The 16,278-nt window shown below is 37.2% G+C and overlaps 2 protein-coding genes and 1 long non-coding RNA gene across 3 annotated transcripts in view; all 3 read right to left on the bottom strand.

The window, feature by feature from the left end:
• The window catches only part of LOC149735114 (uncharacterized), a 51,932-nt gene that overhangs the window by 13,335 nt on the left and 22,319 nt on the right, over nucleotides 1-16,278 (bottom strand). The gene's annotated exons all lie outside the window — the stretch shown is intronic.
• Nucleotides 923-5,234, bottom strand: LOC149735116 (uncharacterized). The gene is made up of 8 exons (XM_089879809.1): nucleotides 5,074-5,234; nucleotides 4,316-4,429; nucleotides 3,936-4,119; nucleotides 3,553-3,626; nucleotides 2,889-2,985; nucleotides 2,430-2,570; nucleotides 2,034-2,265; nucleotides 923-1,889 (listed from the first exon to the last, which is right to left on the bottom strand). The coding sequence occupies exons 1-8, from the start codon at nucleotides 5,155-5,157 to the stop codon at nucleotides 1,685-1,687; spliced, it is 1,131 nt and encodes a 376-aa protein (XP_089735935.1). The 5' UTR covers nucleotides 5,158-5,234; the 3' UTR covers nucleotides 923-1,684.
• Nucleotides 7,832-14,767, bottom strand: LOC149735117 (histone-lysine N-methyltransferase Smyd1-like). Its single transcript, XM_089879790.1, has 10 exons — nucleotides 14,534-14,767; nucleotides 13,930-14,193; nucleotides 13,457-13,614; nucleotides 12,768-12,885; nucleotides 12,381-12,519; nucleotides 10,271-10,389; nucleotides 9,922-10,021; nucleotides 9,230-9,360; nucleotides 8,855-8,932; nucleotides 7,832-8,537 (listed from the first exon to the last, which is right to left on the bottom strand). Exons 1-10 carry the CDS (start codon nucleotides 14,705-14,707, stop codon nucleotides 8,394-8,396), a joined length of 1,425 nt encoding a protein of 474 aa, XP_089735916.1. The 5' UTR covers nucleotides 14,708-14,767; the 3' UTR covers nucleotides 7,832-8,393.

The following is a 16,278-nucleotide window of genomic DNA, read 5'->3' on the forward strand; positions in this document are numbered from 1 at the left end:
GACGTAAATAACTGTATCTGCTTTCTTACACATGTCATAGCTGTGTACATGTATTACACCTTGAAAAACCCTGGTTTCCAGTAACGCGTCTTATTCTACTCTATAATTTAGCATCCGCAAACATACTGTATAAATCTTATTTTATTCTTTTCAATTGTTTGAAGCGATCTAGAACTCTCTTATAGCTATCTATTCTGGAGCTGAAACCCGAATGTGACGAAACACAAACGATTGTTATTCTATTGACTACTGATTCATGCGCTTCTAGGATAGCGTTCTCGTTTTACGACACTTGCTGCAATTATCTCCGGGTAATAACTAAACTTTTAACACAAAACCCACATTGTGACGTCATACGCCTTATTGTGACGAAACAGTCGGTGAGATTCGAAACAATCCTTCGCAGCGTGATGCCTTTTGTTGTTACTATGACGCAACAATCAAGTTTCAGCAGGGGGGCCGTGAGCGCCCAATCCGCCGGCAGTTCGGCGCCCATATTCCGGGTGGGCCAACACAGTGTTTACCAAATAAATTCTTGTACAGCAATTAAACAGTTGGGGGCCTTAGATTATATTTGCAAAGCTGTGCTGTATGGTAACATTGTTTAAATATTTAAGTGCTAGTTAGCTTGTTTGTGTTTTCACTTCATATGGTTTAGCACCCACGACTATTAATATAGCAGGGTGGGGGAAGATGGGACACCTTTTCATTATATTTACTCGTCCCATTTGGTAGAAAACAGAAAACTTTCAAAGATTTATAAAACCGTATCCTCACGACTTTCTTTCATAATAAAGGATCATGATATTTGGATATAAAGTACTTAAGGTGTTCCATCTTCCCCCACACTACTATATAATAACCCATACAGAATACAAGTTTCAGTATATTGAGTCTTGCCACATTCCTCAGCACTTAACTGTTTGTTAGTTAGTTTTTTTATTTATTATTAAAATTCGATCTTTTACAAGCAATGTACTTTCATCTTTATAAAGCAACAGCGATATTAAAAATCAAACAAAAATAGTTGAAACGTTACGAATAATTGGTACAAATTGAAACGTATTTATAAAAGTTGAACGATACAATAAGAAAGACACATAAATTAAAAAATATATTGTTGTTACGTACTTACGTGGGTTCATGCCAACATAACATATCTTGGTATTTATCTGTACGAGAAAAGTAACGAAGAGAAAAAAAACAGCAGAAAAACTGCCGTCGTTAACTTAGGGTGAAGTTGGAACTACTTGAGTAAAAATGTGAAATAAAAGTTTGGCTGCTAAGCCCACAGGTGTGACGTAACACCAGTATATTGTCTTTCGTCACAGTACGTTGTGTTGGATAAATAGCTGACAGTGTACCGGCTCAAGAAATAAATAACAAACACTGTACCGTCTGTAAAATAAGCGTCAAACAGTATACCGATTAAAGAAATAAATAACATAATGTATACCTGTTTGAAAAACAGGGTACATAAAATAAACGCCAAATAGTGTAGCAGTTCGTCTGATAAAGCCAAACAGTGTACCAGTTTGTGGGATAAAAGCCAAACAGTGTACCAGTTTGTGGGATAAACGGCAAACAGGGTACCGGTTCGTGGGATAAACGGCAAACAGTGCATCGATTTCCCTTTTTCGTAATCGACCCGACGACCCCCGGGTACGAGTCCCACCCATGGAAGTTACAAAACGCTCATATTCTGACATGTTTGCTTTCTTCCGATATTCCTTCGCGATAACCGGCGCACAAACTTTCGAACGAAGTTTCCCGAATGTTCTTCTGTTCTCATACAATTGTCTTGTGTTTGTGACGTCATTCCTTCCGATTCTAGATCTTTGACTTCTGTGATGTCACACTCGGTGCTTTTAATGCTCACTCTTCGACTTCTGCGAACAATTAGTATTATGACGTTTTTAATAGTATTTGGGTTCCATGGTACTTATATCAGGTAATATAGCTTGAGTAATTTTGAATGTTTTGCGTTTTGAATATCGCTAACCAAATTTAATATACACTAAGTTATATCTCACCTAAGACCGTTTAGGGTCGTTGAAACGTTGAGTCTGAACCTCTTCAATAATTCTGATTTTTGGCGTCCGCTAGACGACGCTGTTGATTCGCATTCCGAGCTGGGAGAGCTCTTTTTCGCCCTCAGGTGGATTTGGCTGATAATCCCCTCAAATAATTCGTCAACGTTCTGATTGAGTGACGCTGAAGTTTCAACGAATTTGACGTCATATTTTTCAGCAAGTCGCACGCCCTCTGTTAAAAACGAATAACTGTTAGATTTTTACCAAAGTTTTTAGCCTAATAAATGCTAACTTCAAGGAATGAGCCTACTCTGGCTTGAATAACAAGTTTTGGCGTGTCACATTGTAGAACCTCACCCATATAGAATTAAACACAACAACAGCGCCACCTCTTACCTTTCGTGGAAACTTGTCGCTTCCGCACGAGGTCGCACTTGTTTCCTACCAAAATCACGGGGCCTCCCATTGACGTAGAATCGCCCCGCGCCTCGATAATTGTCTTCAATATTTCTGCGGCCGTTTTAAAAGTTCCGCGATCTGTAGAGCGAAATACGTTTTACAAGGAGGCCTTTAACAGCGACCGCGTGTTTCTTCTTCATCCATAATATGGTATGACATAACCCTTTGGTTTAGAAGCTGCGCTTTATAACAATTCCAAATATTGTATAAGTTTATAGTATGTTGGATTAAACAGATTTTTCTTTTTTCTTTAGTAGTTTTATTCATAGCGTTTTTTAACGACTGTTGTTTTGCTGCTAATTTCCTTCTCTTCGTTGTTTTTTTTATTTAATTTGATCTTCGCTATCGTTATTGAACAAATACGGGTAAATCTAAATACATATTATGACATCATACCTGTAACAGCATACGTAACAATGCATCCGTCCCCTATTTCGGCGTAACGACCGATGGTTGTGACGTCATCGCACGCGCAAGACTCGATTAGATGTTTCTGAAAATACATTAAAATGTAATTGTGACGTCATAGTGTTGAACAATGCATACTAGAACGCGTTCAATTGTTCAGCGATTGCGAATGATTCTGTACGATTGGTACGTCACAATGTCCAATTAATATTCCATGTTCTACAATTGTTCGAATAATCGATTGACTTGCAATTAAAAAAAAATCGATTACAATCTAATGATTAAAATTTGTCGAACTAACATTAACATATAAATAAATTGGCTTTAATGTAACTTATGTATATTTTCCATTGCTTTAATTGTCATGTTGGGCAATTAAAAAAAGTAGTATAACTCTGAATTTGGGTCCAGACCAATTGGGTTGGGATCGAATCTAGGCTAAGGTGGCAGAACCAGGGGTCCTGGGCTCTAATGAATGCAACAGTTGGAGGACCAGGGACCCTGGGTTCGAATCCAGACACCGAGACTTTCCTATACATTTTTTTTCCTTGAGTGACAAACTACCTTGGCTTGTTTTCAACGGGTCGTATATAAGAACCACCGATTCCTCGATGGCCCATTGATACGAGAATTGTGACTATATAATAGTTACCTCTGTATTTACGTCTAGAATTCTGATCTTGCAAGCTGTGCCTTGAACTACAACGGGTCGCTCATAGATGTGATCTGAATACAAATTAAACTTAAGTTTTTTGCGTCTTTAATTACGATAGCAAACATAAATTATAACAGCAAACATAAGAGAAAGAAATTGGCCGAAAAAAAAAAATTCGTTAAAACAGCCTATGTTTAAAAATTGCACTAAAACTTATAACTCGCATTGAGTTGTTAAGATTTAAATAGAAGCCATATTAGCATGTTATAAAAATGCCATTATTTCCAATCCCTTAATCCTTCAGGAGTTTAAAACCTGTATCTCATATTAACATATAACTTAGGCATTTATATTCATATTCGCGGATAATAAATACTTACGATTAAAAGCACTTTTCCCGACAAACTCATTTATGTCGTCATAATCGCATAGTTCTTCGCCCAGACCTTCCTCGATCCCGGTGCGGAAGTACTTCCGGCATAAAGCGGATTTTCCCACGCTTAATTCACCCAATATGACGACAGAATGGAGTTGTGATGTCATCCCGTACGGTTGTAGTATCCCCTTAAAAATAAACAGGGAAATTTTAGTTTTTTTGTTTTGTTTTTGATCTTTAATATAACTCCCATATAGACCGTTGTTAATTGTTTAAAACACGATCAGGATGTCTGGGATATTATACGCTAAAGGTGTCTCATATTATCCCACTTAACTATATATAAGATGGCTACATCAGCAAACAAAAACCGTTTATATTTACCGTTTCTGATACGTTTGAGATCCTTCGCTTGTCGTTGAATGAAGGATTGTATTCAAATAATGGAGCTACGTTGTTTGTATTGTTTACTACGGTGTCAAGAGATACACACTGAAACTAAAAAATCAGAAACATTAATTTTAAAACGCAATTAGATTAAAAAGCGGTTCGTTGGATAAAAGACAAACAGTATACCATGTGTATGCATGCAAACGTCTGGCTTCGTTAGCTAAAATACTATCGTTGGTTTAGGTTATACCGTAAGCAGATATGGGTCGCCAAACAAAATAAAAATATGAACCATTTTACCCCAATCTAATATATGAAAACATGAACCATTTTACCCCAACCTAATATACCTTAAAAAGTTAAACCCCAGAGCAAATATATACGTCTAGTCCACAGTCGCAAATATTGCTAATGAACAAACTTCCGCACGAACACGAAATATAGGCGTGTGTGCTGCGTGATTACATTATCTGTGTTCTAATATAGATGACATGCGAATCTTAGACTATCCAGGTCTTTACGAGTAGGTGTAACTCTTAGTGACGATAACGACTGTCAAGTGTAATTAATTTTCAAGAAAGTATATAACTCCTATTATCTTATGGGGGGTTATCGCTTTTTGTTGGCAGGCTTCGAAATTAGTTGCCACTGCTTTCAAGAGCGCCTAAGCGTCGCTAAGATAAAGTTAATTACGTCTTCCGCTTCCCTTTGTTTCCAAACAAACAAGATTGTTATGACAATAGAACACTTACTTTGTAGAACGCATCATGTTCTGGAACACTCCGGCGGAAATCGGGACTGAATAGAGATTGTGACGTCATAGAACGATTGACCATCTTGATTGTTGATGTTTCGAAGACTTTAATTATCAAAGTATTGTTACGTATATTAACAAACGCTGCAAACGATAAGACAATGGTTAAGAATCGAATAAATTCTAGAAATTTATTTGAATATTCTTTTCTATTGTTCCGATCGCGTTCGATTCCAAATCGCGTTCTGAAGTTCGAATGAAACCGCCTCCTATTTATACAGAACGGCGAACACACGCGTCGCATTCGATGCGCCAGACGTTCCAAGAACAGCTAACCCTATTGTGACGTAATCAATCGTGTTTCTCAATAGCAACCGCGTCTTTCAATAATGCATTTTATGACGGGAGAGATCTGGTTTTCTGTTTCGTAACCTAAGAATTTTGTAATTGGAGAAATTTTGTTTTTAATAATGCATTTTATTGCACCAGATCTAGCTTAAGAAAATTTATGTTTTCGTCATAAAATTAGACATCGTACGGAGTATGTAAGCATGTATCCTGGGTTCGAATCCTTACCAGGATTGGGAACCAAAGATCCTAGGTTTGAATTCGCGATTTATGGTTAAAAATACAGGGATCCCTGGTTCAAATTCGGGCAAGGTTTGCAGAACAAGGAATACTAGGCTTGAATCCGGGGTTTATGTTTGAAAAACCAAGGATCCTGGGTTCGAATCCAGACCAGGGTTGGAAAACCCCGAATCAAAGTCAGACAGTTTAGTTTTTATCTTTTTGAAAAACCGCAAAAAATCTGCTTTGCAGTCGAGCTGGGTTAAGTCATATCTCTTGTTGACATGCTGTAACGTCTATCTATTCGTTTCTCCTATACAAACTTCCCATGCAGGAAGTCTATAAAGAACTCAACTGTCTGAGTTCGAATCCCACCGGGGAAACTGTTGACAGACTTTGTAAAAATAGATGTCAACATAGTTAAAAATATGGGGAGAATTGAACCGACACAATTATGTACAAAATACGAATCTATTTAATATTAATACGAAATATTTAAAACAACATCGTGTATAATATATACACTGTATATGGTAGTTCTTTTATTCAGTTTACCATTTGCGCGGTAAAATTTAAATTTTAAATTCCTATTAGAATATACGTCACAGTGGTACTTTAGTTACTTAACAATAATGGCTGTGACAAGGTAACCGTTATTTTTATAAGCTGTTTAAATGTATTATAATAAGATTTTACGACTTTTTGTTTGTCCCGTTAGTGTCTGTACGTCTTAACAAAGGCGACCAGTAACTAGCCAGTTGTTTTCAAGTCATGAGTGAGTTCTATTTCAGTAAGGCATATACATCGATATAAATACACGTGATATATTAAACTACGTATGGTAGTGTGTGGCAATGTCACAATTCATGTTTTAGTGGACTTGCTGAGTGGGACAGTTTTAGAAATATTAATTATGTTGAAACAAGTTTTTCTCTGCTTATTGCATTGTTTGTTTTGGACTACAGGCTAATTGCTGCAAAATACTGAACAAAATATCTGACCTAAACACGTTAAAACAAATGTAGGTTTTTTTTTGATGGGGCAGGGGGCCACGGTTGTTAAGTGTCTCTGAAAACATCCTGAAAATGGGATGATATGTGCTAACGGTATCCATCTTACCATATGGCCCATGGTACTATATAAAATGCCGCGGGAAAAGATAACACACCTTTAACACATAGGCTAATATCCAAATATACTGATCGTGTTTTAAACAATTAATAACGGCCTGTTGGAGTCTTGAGAATATGGTTTTATAATTCTTTGGATGTTCTTTGTTTGCTACCAAATTGAACGAGAAAATGGAATGAAAAGGTGTCCCAAAAGATAAAACAGTTTTAATTGTTGTGGTAAAACTAAACATGGAGTCCAACTGTGAACATACTTTCTCATAACATTGTTTGTGTTTGACAGGGTTTCTAAGATATTTTGGTCTCAAACCCAGGAGGATTCTTCACACATTATCGTCCCTGTATGCTCTGTTTGTCTATTTCTATTCTAATGGTTTATTTATAAAGTTGGGCAACGTTATGTTGATACAGCTTGTGGCGTGGGTATTATTGTACACGAGTAGAAGCGTCTTTATATGGAGTTATAAACTCAGAGTCACGTAGGTTTATATTGCGGTGTGACCTGGCATACCAGCCCCCCGTTTTATTTAATTAATCGGTGGTCGAAGTCAAATTAAAACGCGGTATCGCCTGTATCACAAGTTCAGTTGTTGATTTATTTTAGGAACCTGTCTGTTAAAGTATTGACGTATGAATGAATGTAACTTACTTTATCCTCGCGTGGCTGGAAAACGACAGTCGTTATAACACAGGTGTTTATACACCTCGTGCCACCTTACGAGTTACCATGTATGTATAAAAAACAACAAAGAAAAATGAATTGTGGTTGTCTGCTATATAAGTGTAGTGACCACGCTTCTTTCGACCGAGTGAATGTAAAACGTCTATCGTATTCCCCAGGTACGTCACAGATTAAATTTTATTAGGAGCCTAATAACACAAACACTGTTATTTACTTTTTGTCCACTTGGTGCAGCGGCCAAGCTCGTTTCACCCAAATAAATGCAAAAGTCTTAACCGTATGAATGTTTTAGTGGCTGTTATTTTGTCGCTATATCCTGTTTTTTTGTGGTTATTATTTTTTTGCAGTAATCGAAAAGACAAATAAAACAGTCTAAATTTTGTAGAAACAGTTTTTATTATTTATCACAATCGTTACAAAAACGCATATTTAATAAATAAGTAAGTAAGTAGTTAATTGCAATTGTATTTTGTACTGTTATAACATTACGTTGTGTCCCATCTTCCCCCATCCTAATATATTAAAATTATACCAGAAATATTGTGGTTCTTTTAAGGCTCTATGATACGATGAATGAATTTAAGTTTTGACATGTTCACTTGTTATACGATTAGTTGCATTATTCTAGAATAAATATATACAAAACTACGGGAAAAGAGCGTGTCTGTAACATTTAAGAACGCTCTGTGGTAAGGTCATATATTTTTGTAAATATATCCAGTTTACTTTCAAATGGGGCGATAAAAGTAAACGTAAACATTGATTATTTTACCCCAACCTGCTATAAATATAATTCAGTTCGAATTTATTTTTAAATACAAAACAACAGTTACTCTTATATAAGTCACATATAAGTTCGTTATTTCGCAGGACCCATTTATAATTTACATTAGCCTGGTAGCAACCACAGCGGAATAATTTATAACTATACAATTAACATTACGCTGGCAACTTTAAGCCAGCTTTCTTCTTAGCCATTCTAAACTCTCGTTGGGCCCCTTTACTCATGTGGGCTTCCATTTTGCACTGGTGGATAAGTCCAAGCAGTTCTTTAAACATTCCATGGTCGTCGCCGTGTGTTTTCTATAAAGCAAAATTGAAGTATAAGTATAATGTAGCTGATTATGTGCTGTATATGCGCCGCAATGGTCCAGAGTTTGCCCATTTCCCCAACATTGAATATGCACATTCTGTTTTAAATGGGTGGGGTTCTGCGGTGAGAAATGTTATCTATAGGATTTGGGACAGATTTTAGTTTATAGACCCCTGTAATAATATAGTCATGTATATAAGCGTAAGGTGTTTAGAGAGACATATACCTGTGTGATAGATAACTATAATAAGTCACTCAACTTCCCACCCACAATATACATAAACATAAGTAATAGCATACAACGTACCGAAATAATAGATGCTGCCCGTCCAAGTGTCGCCACAGCTGCTTCAGTCTTTTGGATCTGCCACTGGATTACACCCAGCTGAAAAACACGAAACGTTTCATTAGATAATCGGACATGTAACTACAGTGTTTAATAATAAACGAAACAGTTTTAAATAAGTCTTTGTAAGTTTTGTAAAACGTGGGATTTTATAAAAGCTAAAAGTTATGTAAAATGTAGTTGTTTTACAAATAAACTAAAAAAATACGTGAAATGAATTTTTTTAGAAAAACTTAGTTGTGTGAAATGTAGTTTGGAAAATTGTCAAAGTGGTCGCCAACTTTGCTATTAATACATGATATCGCCATTGAATTTCTATTGTACCAAAGTACTTACCCGCATTAAGTACATTCCCAATGTTGGGTGAACAGGAGGCAACAACTTCTCGTAAGCTGCGGCTACTCGCTCCGCGTATTCAAGCGCTGGTTCTTGTCTTCGCAGAAACGATTGGACCTCAACAGCATGGTCTGTAAAACACGTTTGATTTAATTTGAGATTCCGCATAGGTGTAGAACAGTTTAGTAGGAATTAATAATGAGCTTTGGTAAAAATTGACATATAGTAATATAGGGCAAGATAGATACCGTTAGCACATAAAATCCCATATTTCCTAATTGTGTTTTAACAAGTTACCAACGCTGTTTTAGGGTCGTGAGTATAAGAGCATTTAAACATTGCGATAATACGTGTGTTCTGTTTCATACACCTCGTGTCCGTTTACTAGTTACCACGTACGTAACTTATTTATCCTCACATGGCGGCGCATAGATAGTCGTTATATAACACGGGTGTTCTGTTTCATACACCTCGTGCCTTCTTACAAGTTACCACGCATGTAACTTATTTATCCTTTTATGACGGGGCAACGACAGTATTTACATGATGTTCTGTATCATACACCCCGTGCCCGCTTACAAGTTACCAGGCATGTAACTTGGTGAGTGGTTGTTTTTTATGCATGGCTGACAATTTTGACAGCCCATTGCATTCAGTAATATAGAAATAGAAACAACACAGGTGTTTCTTACTTAGCATTGCGATTTTGAGTACGTTGGTATCAGCTATGACGCAATCCTGCTGCGCCAGAGTCCCCAATGTTTGATTACACATGCGTTCCCAATTTTGGTTCTGGAATAAAAAACTAAGCGTTTATGACGTGAATTGACGTCAGAATAGAGAGGATTTAGAATATACAGTTGTTCAGTAATTATTGGTTATTGATTTGTTGTATTTATATTAGTGGATGCTTATACACGCGTATATGCAACTATGCAGTGGGCATGGAAGTGGCAACCATGGATAAGTCACTTAAGTTCCCACCCATGAATATAGAACTCTATATATAGATCCTACACAGTAAAACAAAGCCAAGTTTACCTGTTTAGTTTTATGTATCCGTTTGAGCATGTCCTTTGAGAATTGGTTGATATATTTCACGCTTTCTTCCTTGATATCTTCAGACACGAGCGCATGTTTTAAGTTTTCAAGTTCTTCACCTGTATATATGGACGCGTTGGTTATATTCGTTAGAGTATTTGGTATAGTAGAGGAAATGGTGCAACCTTGGCCTATATTTCAGGCTTAAAGACCTCACCCATATAAAAACATAATTTATATTATTAGGTGTTTGTAAATTATCCTGGTGGCTGTAGTGGTCTAAATCCAAAAATGATATATAGTTCTGTGGGGTAAGACAAAACACCTTGATATCCAAATATCCAGATCGTGTTTTAAACAACTAATAACGGTCTATGGGAGTCGTGAGAATACGGTTTTATATTTCTTTGAATGTTCTTTGTTTACTGCCAAATGGGACGAGAAATGAAAATGAAAAGGTGTCCCATCTCCCCCAACCCTACTATAGTACTCAGAATGTAGTGGAATTGGGGTATGATGTGCCATTATTACAGCGTTAACCCAACAACCGTTACTAAGGATACCAACTAATATTTTGCCACCGGTTTGTGTATGTATCCATCAAATAGGAAAATAAAAAGAGAATGAAAACATCGACCATTTAACCCTAATCTACTGTGAACTAGAGTTTCGCAACGGTGTATTAGTACGTGGCTCTGTGTACGTGACTTCACCGAAGGAAAAGTATGAATACGCCACTCCCCGTTTAGAAATCGATCAATATACAATCAATATGTGGATGATTAGGATTAGTAATCACATGTATATTGATTGTGTTGGGGGTATGATTATTACCCATTAATAATGGGCCATTTCTCCGTCTAATTTATGACACCGTAAATTGGGGCAAGATGGGACATTAGGTTGGGGTAAGATGGGACATCATGTGGGGGGAGATGGAACGTCAGGTTGGAGGCAAGGTGGGTGGTAAGATGGGACTGTGGGTAGGGGTAAGATGGGACATCGAATGGGTAAGGTGGGACATCAGGGGGTAAGATGGGATACCAGGTACGTGGTAAGGTGGGACACTAGGTCGGGGTAAGATGGTACTGTAGGTTGGGGTAAGATGGTCAGGTAAGTTGGGGCATGATGAGACACTAGGTCGGGGTAAAATGGGAAATTAGGTTGGGGTAAAATGGGATATTATGAGGGGGGTTGTGGAACAGTAAGATGGGGTAAAACGGTACACTATTGTTGTGGTAAGATGGTCAATGTTTTCTTTGTTTTTATCGTCTCAATTGGTAGTAAACAAAGCATATTTACAGAATTATATAATCGTATTCTCACGACTTTAAAAGAGCTTTGTTAATTGTTAAAACACGATTAGAAAATTGGGATATTATGTGCTAATGGTGTCCAATTTACTGTCGTTGCCCCGCCACGTGGGGATAGAAACACACACAATAGACACGTAAAAACGTGAGTTGGAAATATGGGATTTTATTAGATGTATAAAAAAAATAGAAGGAGTAAAATTAAGGAATGAAAGTCCTAATATTAGCACACAATACGTAATGACGTACCACCTAAAATTGAATTTAATTGCATGCCGCAACCCCTTTTGCAGGTGCTAAATTTACGTTCTTGTTAATTAGACCCTTACTTGAATAGCTCACGTTTAATTTGCAGTCTGTACGCTTTAACTACGTTATTAAATTGGTCTATATTTGTAAGCGGGTATTTCATTTTAAAATATAACACCAGTTATAGACTTTTGAATGGGATACGCATGTGATTAAAATTTAATGGACTTCGGAGTTCCTGGTCTGACAGGTCTATAAGACGTATTTACTTGTTTAAAAAAATAAATAATTCAAACGTTTATTTATAAAAAAAATACAATTGATTGCCCGGTCGACAGGTCCTAAAATACTATATACGTTTTAAAAATTAGATTTCAATAGTACGTCGGTTAGTTATTTGAACTGACGTATTTTTGATCTGACGTTTTCTTCTAATTTTAAGTGACGTTTTTTAAAGTGACGTCATTTTTTCCTTTTTTATAAAGTTTTTATATCGACATTTTTTAAAATGACGTATCTGGATCTCAAATGATGTAATATTTTCCTACCTTTAGTACACGTGTCGCATTCACAGTCGAAGTAATATTGTAGTTTAAGTTTTTCTCTTCGCTTTTCTGTTGTCTCCAACGAATCAATGTATGATATGCATAGCTCCTCGCCCGGCTGGATGACCCGCAGCGCCCTCACCTGGCGGGATAATTTTGAAATTAAATATACGAAAATTGCTTTGTCAGCGGCAGTCGTTATAACAAAGGTGTTTTGTTTTATACACCCCGTGCACGCTTATCAGTTATCACGTATATAACTTTGTGGGTAAGGTTTTTTTTTATGCAACTGAACAGTAGGCATGGGAGTGGCAACCATGGATAAATCACTCAAGTTTCCACCCACGAGGATATAAATGACCAAACCAACGATATAAACAACCGTCATACCTCCAGCCTTGGTCCGTTATTCATTGCCACACAGTTAGGACTACAGTCATGGTTCAACATAGAGATCCCAGGGTAGATTCCGACCCCTATCGTTTGCACACCACGGTGATCGTTAAGTCTGAAACGTAAATTGAATAACATTAACATATATATAGTTGGATATGGAAAGATGGGATGCCTTTAGCATATAGAAATATCCTCGTGTTATAAACAATTAACAACGGTCTATAGGAGTCGTGAGGATACGGTTTATAATTCTTTGAATATTCTTTGTTTACAACTAAATGGGACGAAAAAATATAGAAGAAAGGAGTTCCATCTTACCCCACCCTACTATATATGTTGTTCCTGCCAGGCATATTATATAAGTTTTGAATAGATCTTCCTACAACTTTTGCAATCATGATTTTAAGATTAATAAATAGATAGTAGGGTGGGGTAAGATGGTTCATGTTTTCATTTACTTTATCGTCCTATTTGGAAGCAAACAGAGAATATTTACAGAATTATATGACCGTATCCCCCTCACGACTACAACATATCGTTGGTAAAATTTTCAATACTCGCTTAGTAAATGTGTGATATTATGTGCTAACGATATATATAATATGCTGTAGTTGCCCGCCACGCAAGGTTAAATCAATTACATCCATTCATTCATATTATCTATTATGACGTAATAATCTTACCCTATTGCGTTGCAATCAATAATAGCGAATAGATGCGCCATCTCTTCATCGCTATCCGGCATTTCATCATAAGTGAAATAATCACCAAACGAATAAACTTTTTCATCGATCGCTTCTTTTTCCTCGGCGTTTCTCTTGCTTAGATGATCTTCCAATTCCTGTGTGGTTTTAGAATCAAAATTAACCGTGTGTTGCATACAATAACCGGTTGGGGTAAAATAGGACGTGTGTTCACTCTATTTCCCCGTCCCATTTGATAGCAAACAAAACAAAAAATTATTCAAAGAATTATAAAACCGTTTAATCACGACTTTACCAGATGTTGGTAATAGGGTAGTATCCGTAAAACCCAGGTCTAAGGTGCGCCCACTAAAACCCCTTACACATTGATTTCTATTCATCTTCTTTTATGTTCAAAGAGTGACCCTCAAAGTTTTTAGGGCCCCCATGTCTTACATCCAATTTTCACCCACCTCAATTTTTACAAGTTCCACCTTCTTCTCATCATTCTCTTTTCCATCTTTCTTCTCTCCGTTTAAATTTTCCTCTCTCTTTCTTCGCCATAGGATTCTCCCAACTAACCGGGTCTGATCCACTGGCTTTCCAGGTGTTATCCGTTTTATAGCAGCACACTCCTGCTTGTGTTCGGGCCAAGCTTTCTTCTGGCATTCCTTTGTGCAATACTGAGCAAACTTACACCCTGTGCAACGGTGGAGATCCTCCACTGGCGCTCCCGGCTGTTCAAAACAAACGTAAAGGTCACGTTAATATTACTTTTTAATATCAATCGGCATCAGTCGTTTTAATACTAGGGCTTACATGCAGGAACTTACACTGATATATTCAGACCACAGTTGATCTATTACTCAAACCTTGTAGCCTATATGTACATTCGACAATTTATTCTATATGGGTGAGGTCCTACAGTGGGGCATGTCATGGGACCTAAGATTTAGGCCAGAGTTGTATATACACAATCTATTCTATAGAATGTGCATATAGGTCCTTTGTAAATCTTGCGTATGCAAACCATACGTTGCTTATACACTCATGCGTTTAAATCGCTAAATTCCTCACCTGTCCTGGCGCGCATAAACAGTAATGGCACACCACGTCGATATGTGAGCTCATGACAGCATAAGCGTATGGTTCCTGCTTCAAAACTGCTTGTCCTGTCTCAAACTTCTTTGTAGCTTTCAAACCACGTCCTTTAGCGGACGTTTGAAACAGTTCAACCCCAGGATAAGACATTGTAATGATATAAATGTGTTAATAGTGTAAAGAAATGCTGCAAATAATAAAATACATTAAATTATTGAACATGGTAGCTTAGATATAGTACTGTTAACAGGGTGGGAGAAGATGGGGCACTTTTTCATTCTATTTTCTTGTCCCATTTGATAGTAACCAAAGAATATTCAAAGAATTATAAACTGCATTCTCACGACTCCTTTGGATATTATGTGCCAAAGGTGTCCCATCTCCTATTATATCACCCTATTAATGAACACAGTTCTGAACGAAAGACATGACGTAACTATAGAAATGAATTTGATATACCTGGCAGCAAAATTTTACATGTATGTTATGTGTCTTATTAAAAACCTCGTCCTATTAAACAGAATCTATACTATTAAGTGTCCTTGGTGGGTCTATATGGAAACACCCTCGGCGTTGGGTAATGAGCCACTTCTGGATCAAAATTCGCTGACGTTCCTCGCCGTAAAACCTCTCATTTATAGAATAGATATAGTTTCAGCATTAATATTCGCTTACCACTGTAAGACGTGCCTATACGCTACTGAAATGTAGGCTTTACTGTCGTTCAACTAAACATTCAAATTACCTGCATTTGTGAATTGTAAATGGTTACTATTACGTCACAACCGCTACTATTGCGTCAAATTCTAGAATATTCTGACGTCAGACAATTCACTGTCTTCTAGAAACTCCCTTATGGTTTGTGACGTAACAATCGTCTGTTTTATATCATACAGAACAACTGTCATTCGAACGCAGACGCGCAAAGGACAGCTGATCTGATTGTTCTGGAATTTACGGCGTTCTTTAGCGCGAAAGTTAACAAGATTTAAAATTGACACCTTTGCGTGTTGATCTTAAATTTTATCCTACTGCAACGGGCTTAGAGGTATCCAGTACCACATGTACTAATCAAATGGTTACTGATGGGTGTTCAAAATGTAAAAAGCAATCACTCACAAAGTTACATATGTGGTAACTCGTATGTGGGCATGAGGTGTATGAAACAGAACACCCGTGTTATAACGACTTTTGTTGCCCCGCCATGCGAGGATGAATAAGTTACATTTACTTATACCAGAGGTTTTAGGTTCGAACCTCCTTGCGCGTATGTCCTTGTGTATATGTGAGGTATACAGGTGTATTTGAAGGCGAGCAGACATGACTTTTGGTTGGTTTGGTCATTTATATCCTCGTGGGTGGGAACTTGAGTGACTTATACATGGTTGCCACTCCCATGCCCACAGTCGAGTTACTAAAACTATTGCAGTGTGTGGATAAGCAGACATAACTTTTGGTTAGTTTGGTCATTTATATCCTCGTGGGTGGGAACTTGAGTGACTTATCCATGGTTGCCAATCCCATAGTCGAGTTGCTAAAGCTATTGCAGTGTGTGGATAAGCAGACATGACTTTTGGTTGGTTTAGTCATTTATATCCTCGTGGGTGGGAACTTGAGTGACTTATCCATGGTTGCCACTCAAATGCCCACAGTCGAGTTGCTGAATCTATTGCAGTGTGTGAATAAACAGACATGACTTTTGGTTGGTTTGGTCATTTATA

This window comes from Ciona robusta, chromosome 6 (assembly GCF_009617815.1).
Source record: "Ciona robusta chromosome 6, ASM961781v2".
NCBI classification, from domain to species: Eukaryota; Metazoa; Chordata; class Ascidiacea; order Phlebobranchia; family Cionidae; genus Ciona; species Ciona robusta.

Bases quoted from the DNA above. Each gene is read 5' to 3' on its own strand.
- LOC149735117 (XM_089879790.1), bottom strand. From the start codon at position 14,707: ATGTCTTATCCTGGGGTTGAACTGTTTCAAACGTCCGCTAAAGGACGT. The intron at 12,886-13,456 runs GTAAGATTATTA...TTTACGTTTCAG, and splicing joins ATTGATTGCAACGCAATAGG to ACTTAACGATCACCGTGGTG. The intron at 8,538-8,854 runs GTACGTTGTATG...TTTGCTTTATAG, and splicing joins GGGCAGCATCTATTATTTCG to AAAACACACGGCGACGACCA.
- LOC149735116 (XM_089879809.1), bottom strand. From the start codon at position 5,157: ATGGTCAATCGTTCTATGACGTCACAATCTCTATTCAGTCCCGATTTC. The intron at 4,120-4,315 runs GTAAATATAAAC...TTTATTTTTAAG, and splicing joins TCTCAAACGTATCAGAAACG to GGGATACTACAACCGTACGG. The intron at 2,986-3,552 runs GTAACTATTATA...ATGTATTTTCAG, and splicing joins TTCTAGACGTAAATACAGAG to AAACATCTAATCGAGTCTTG.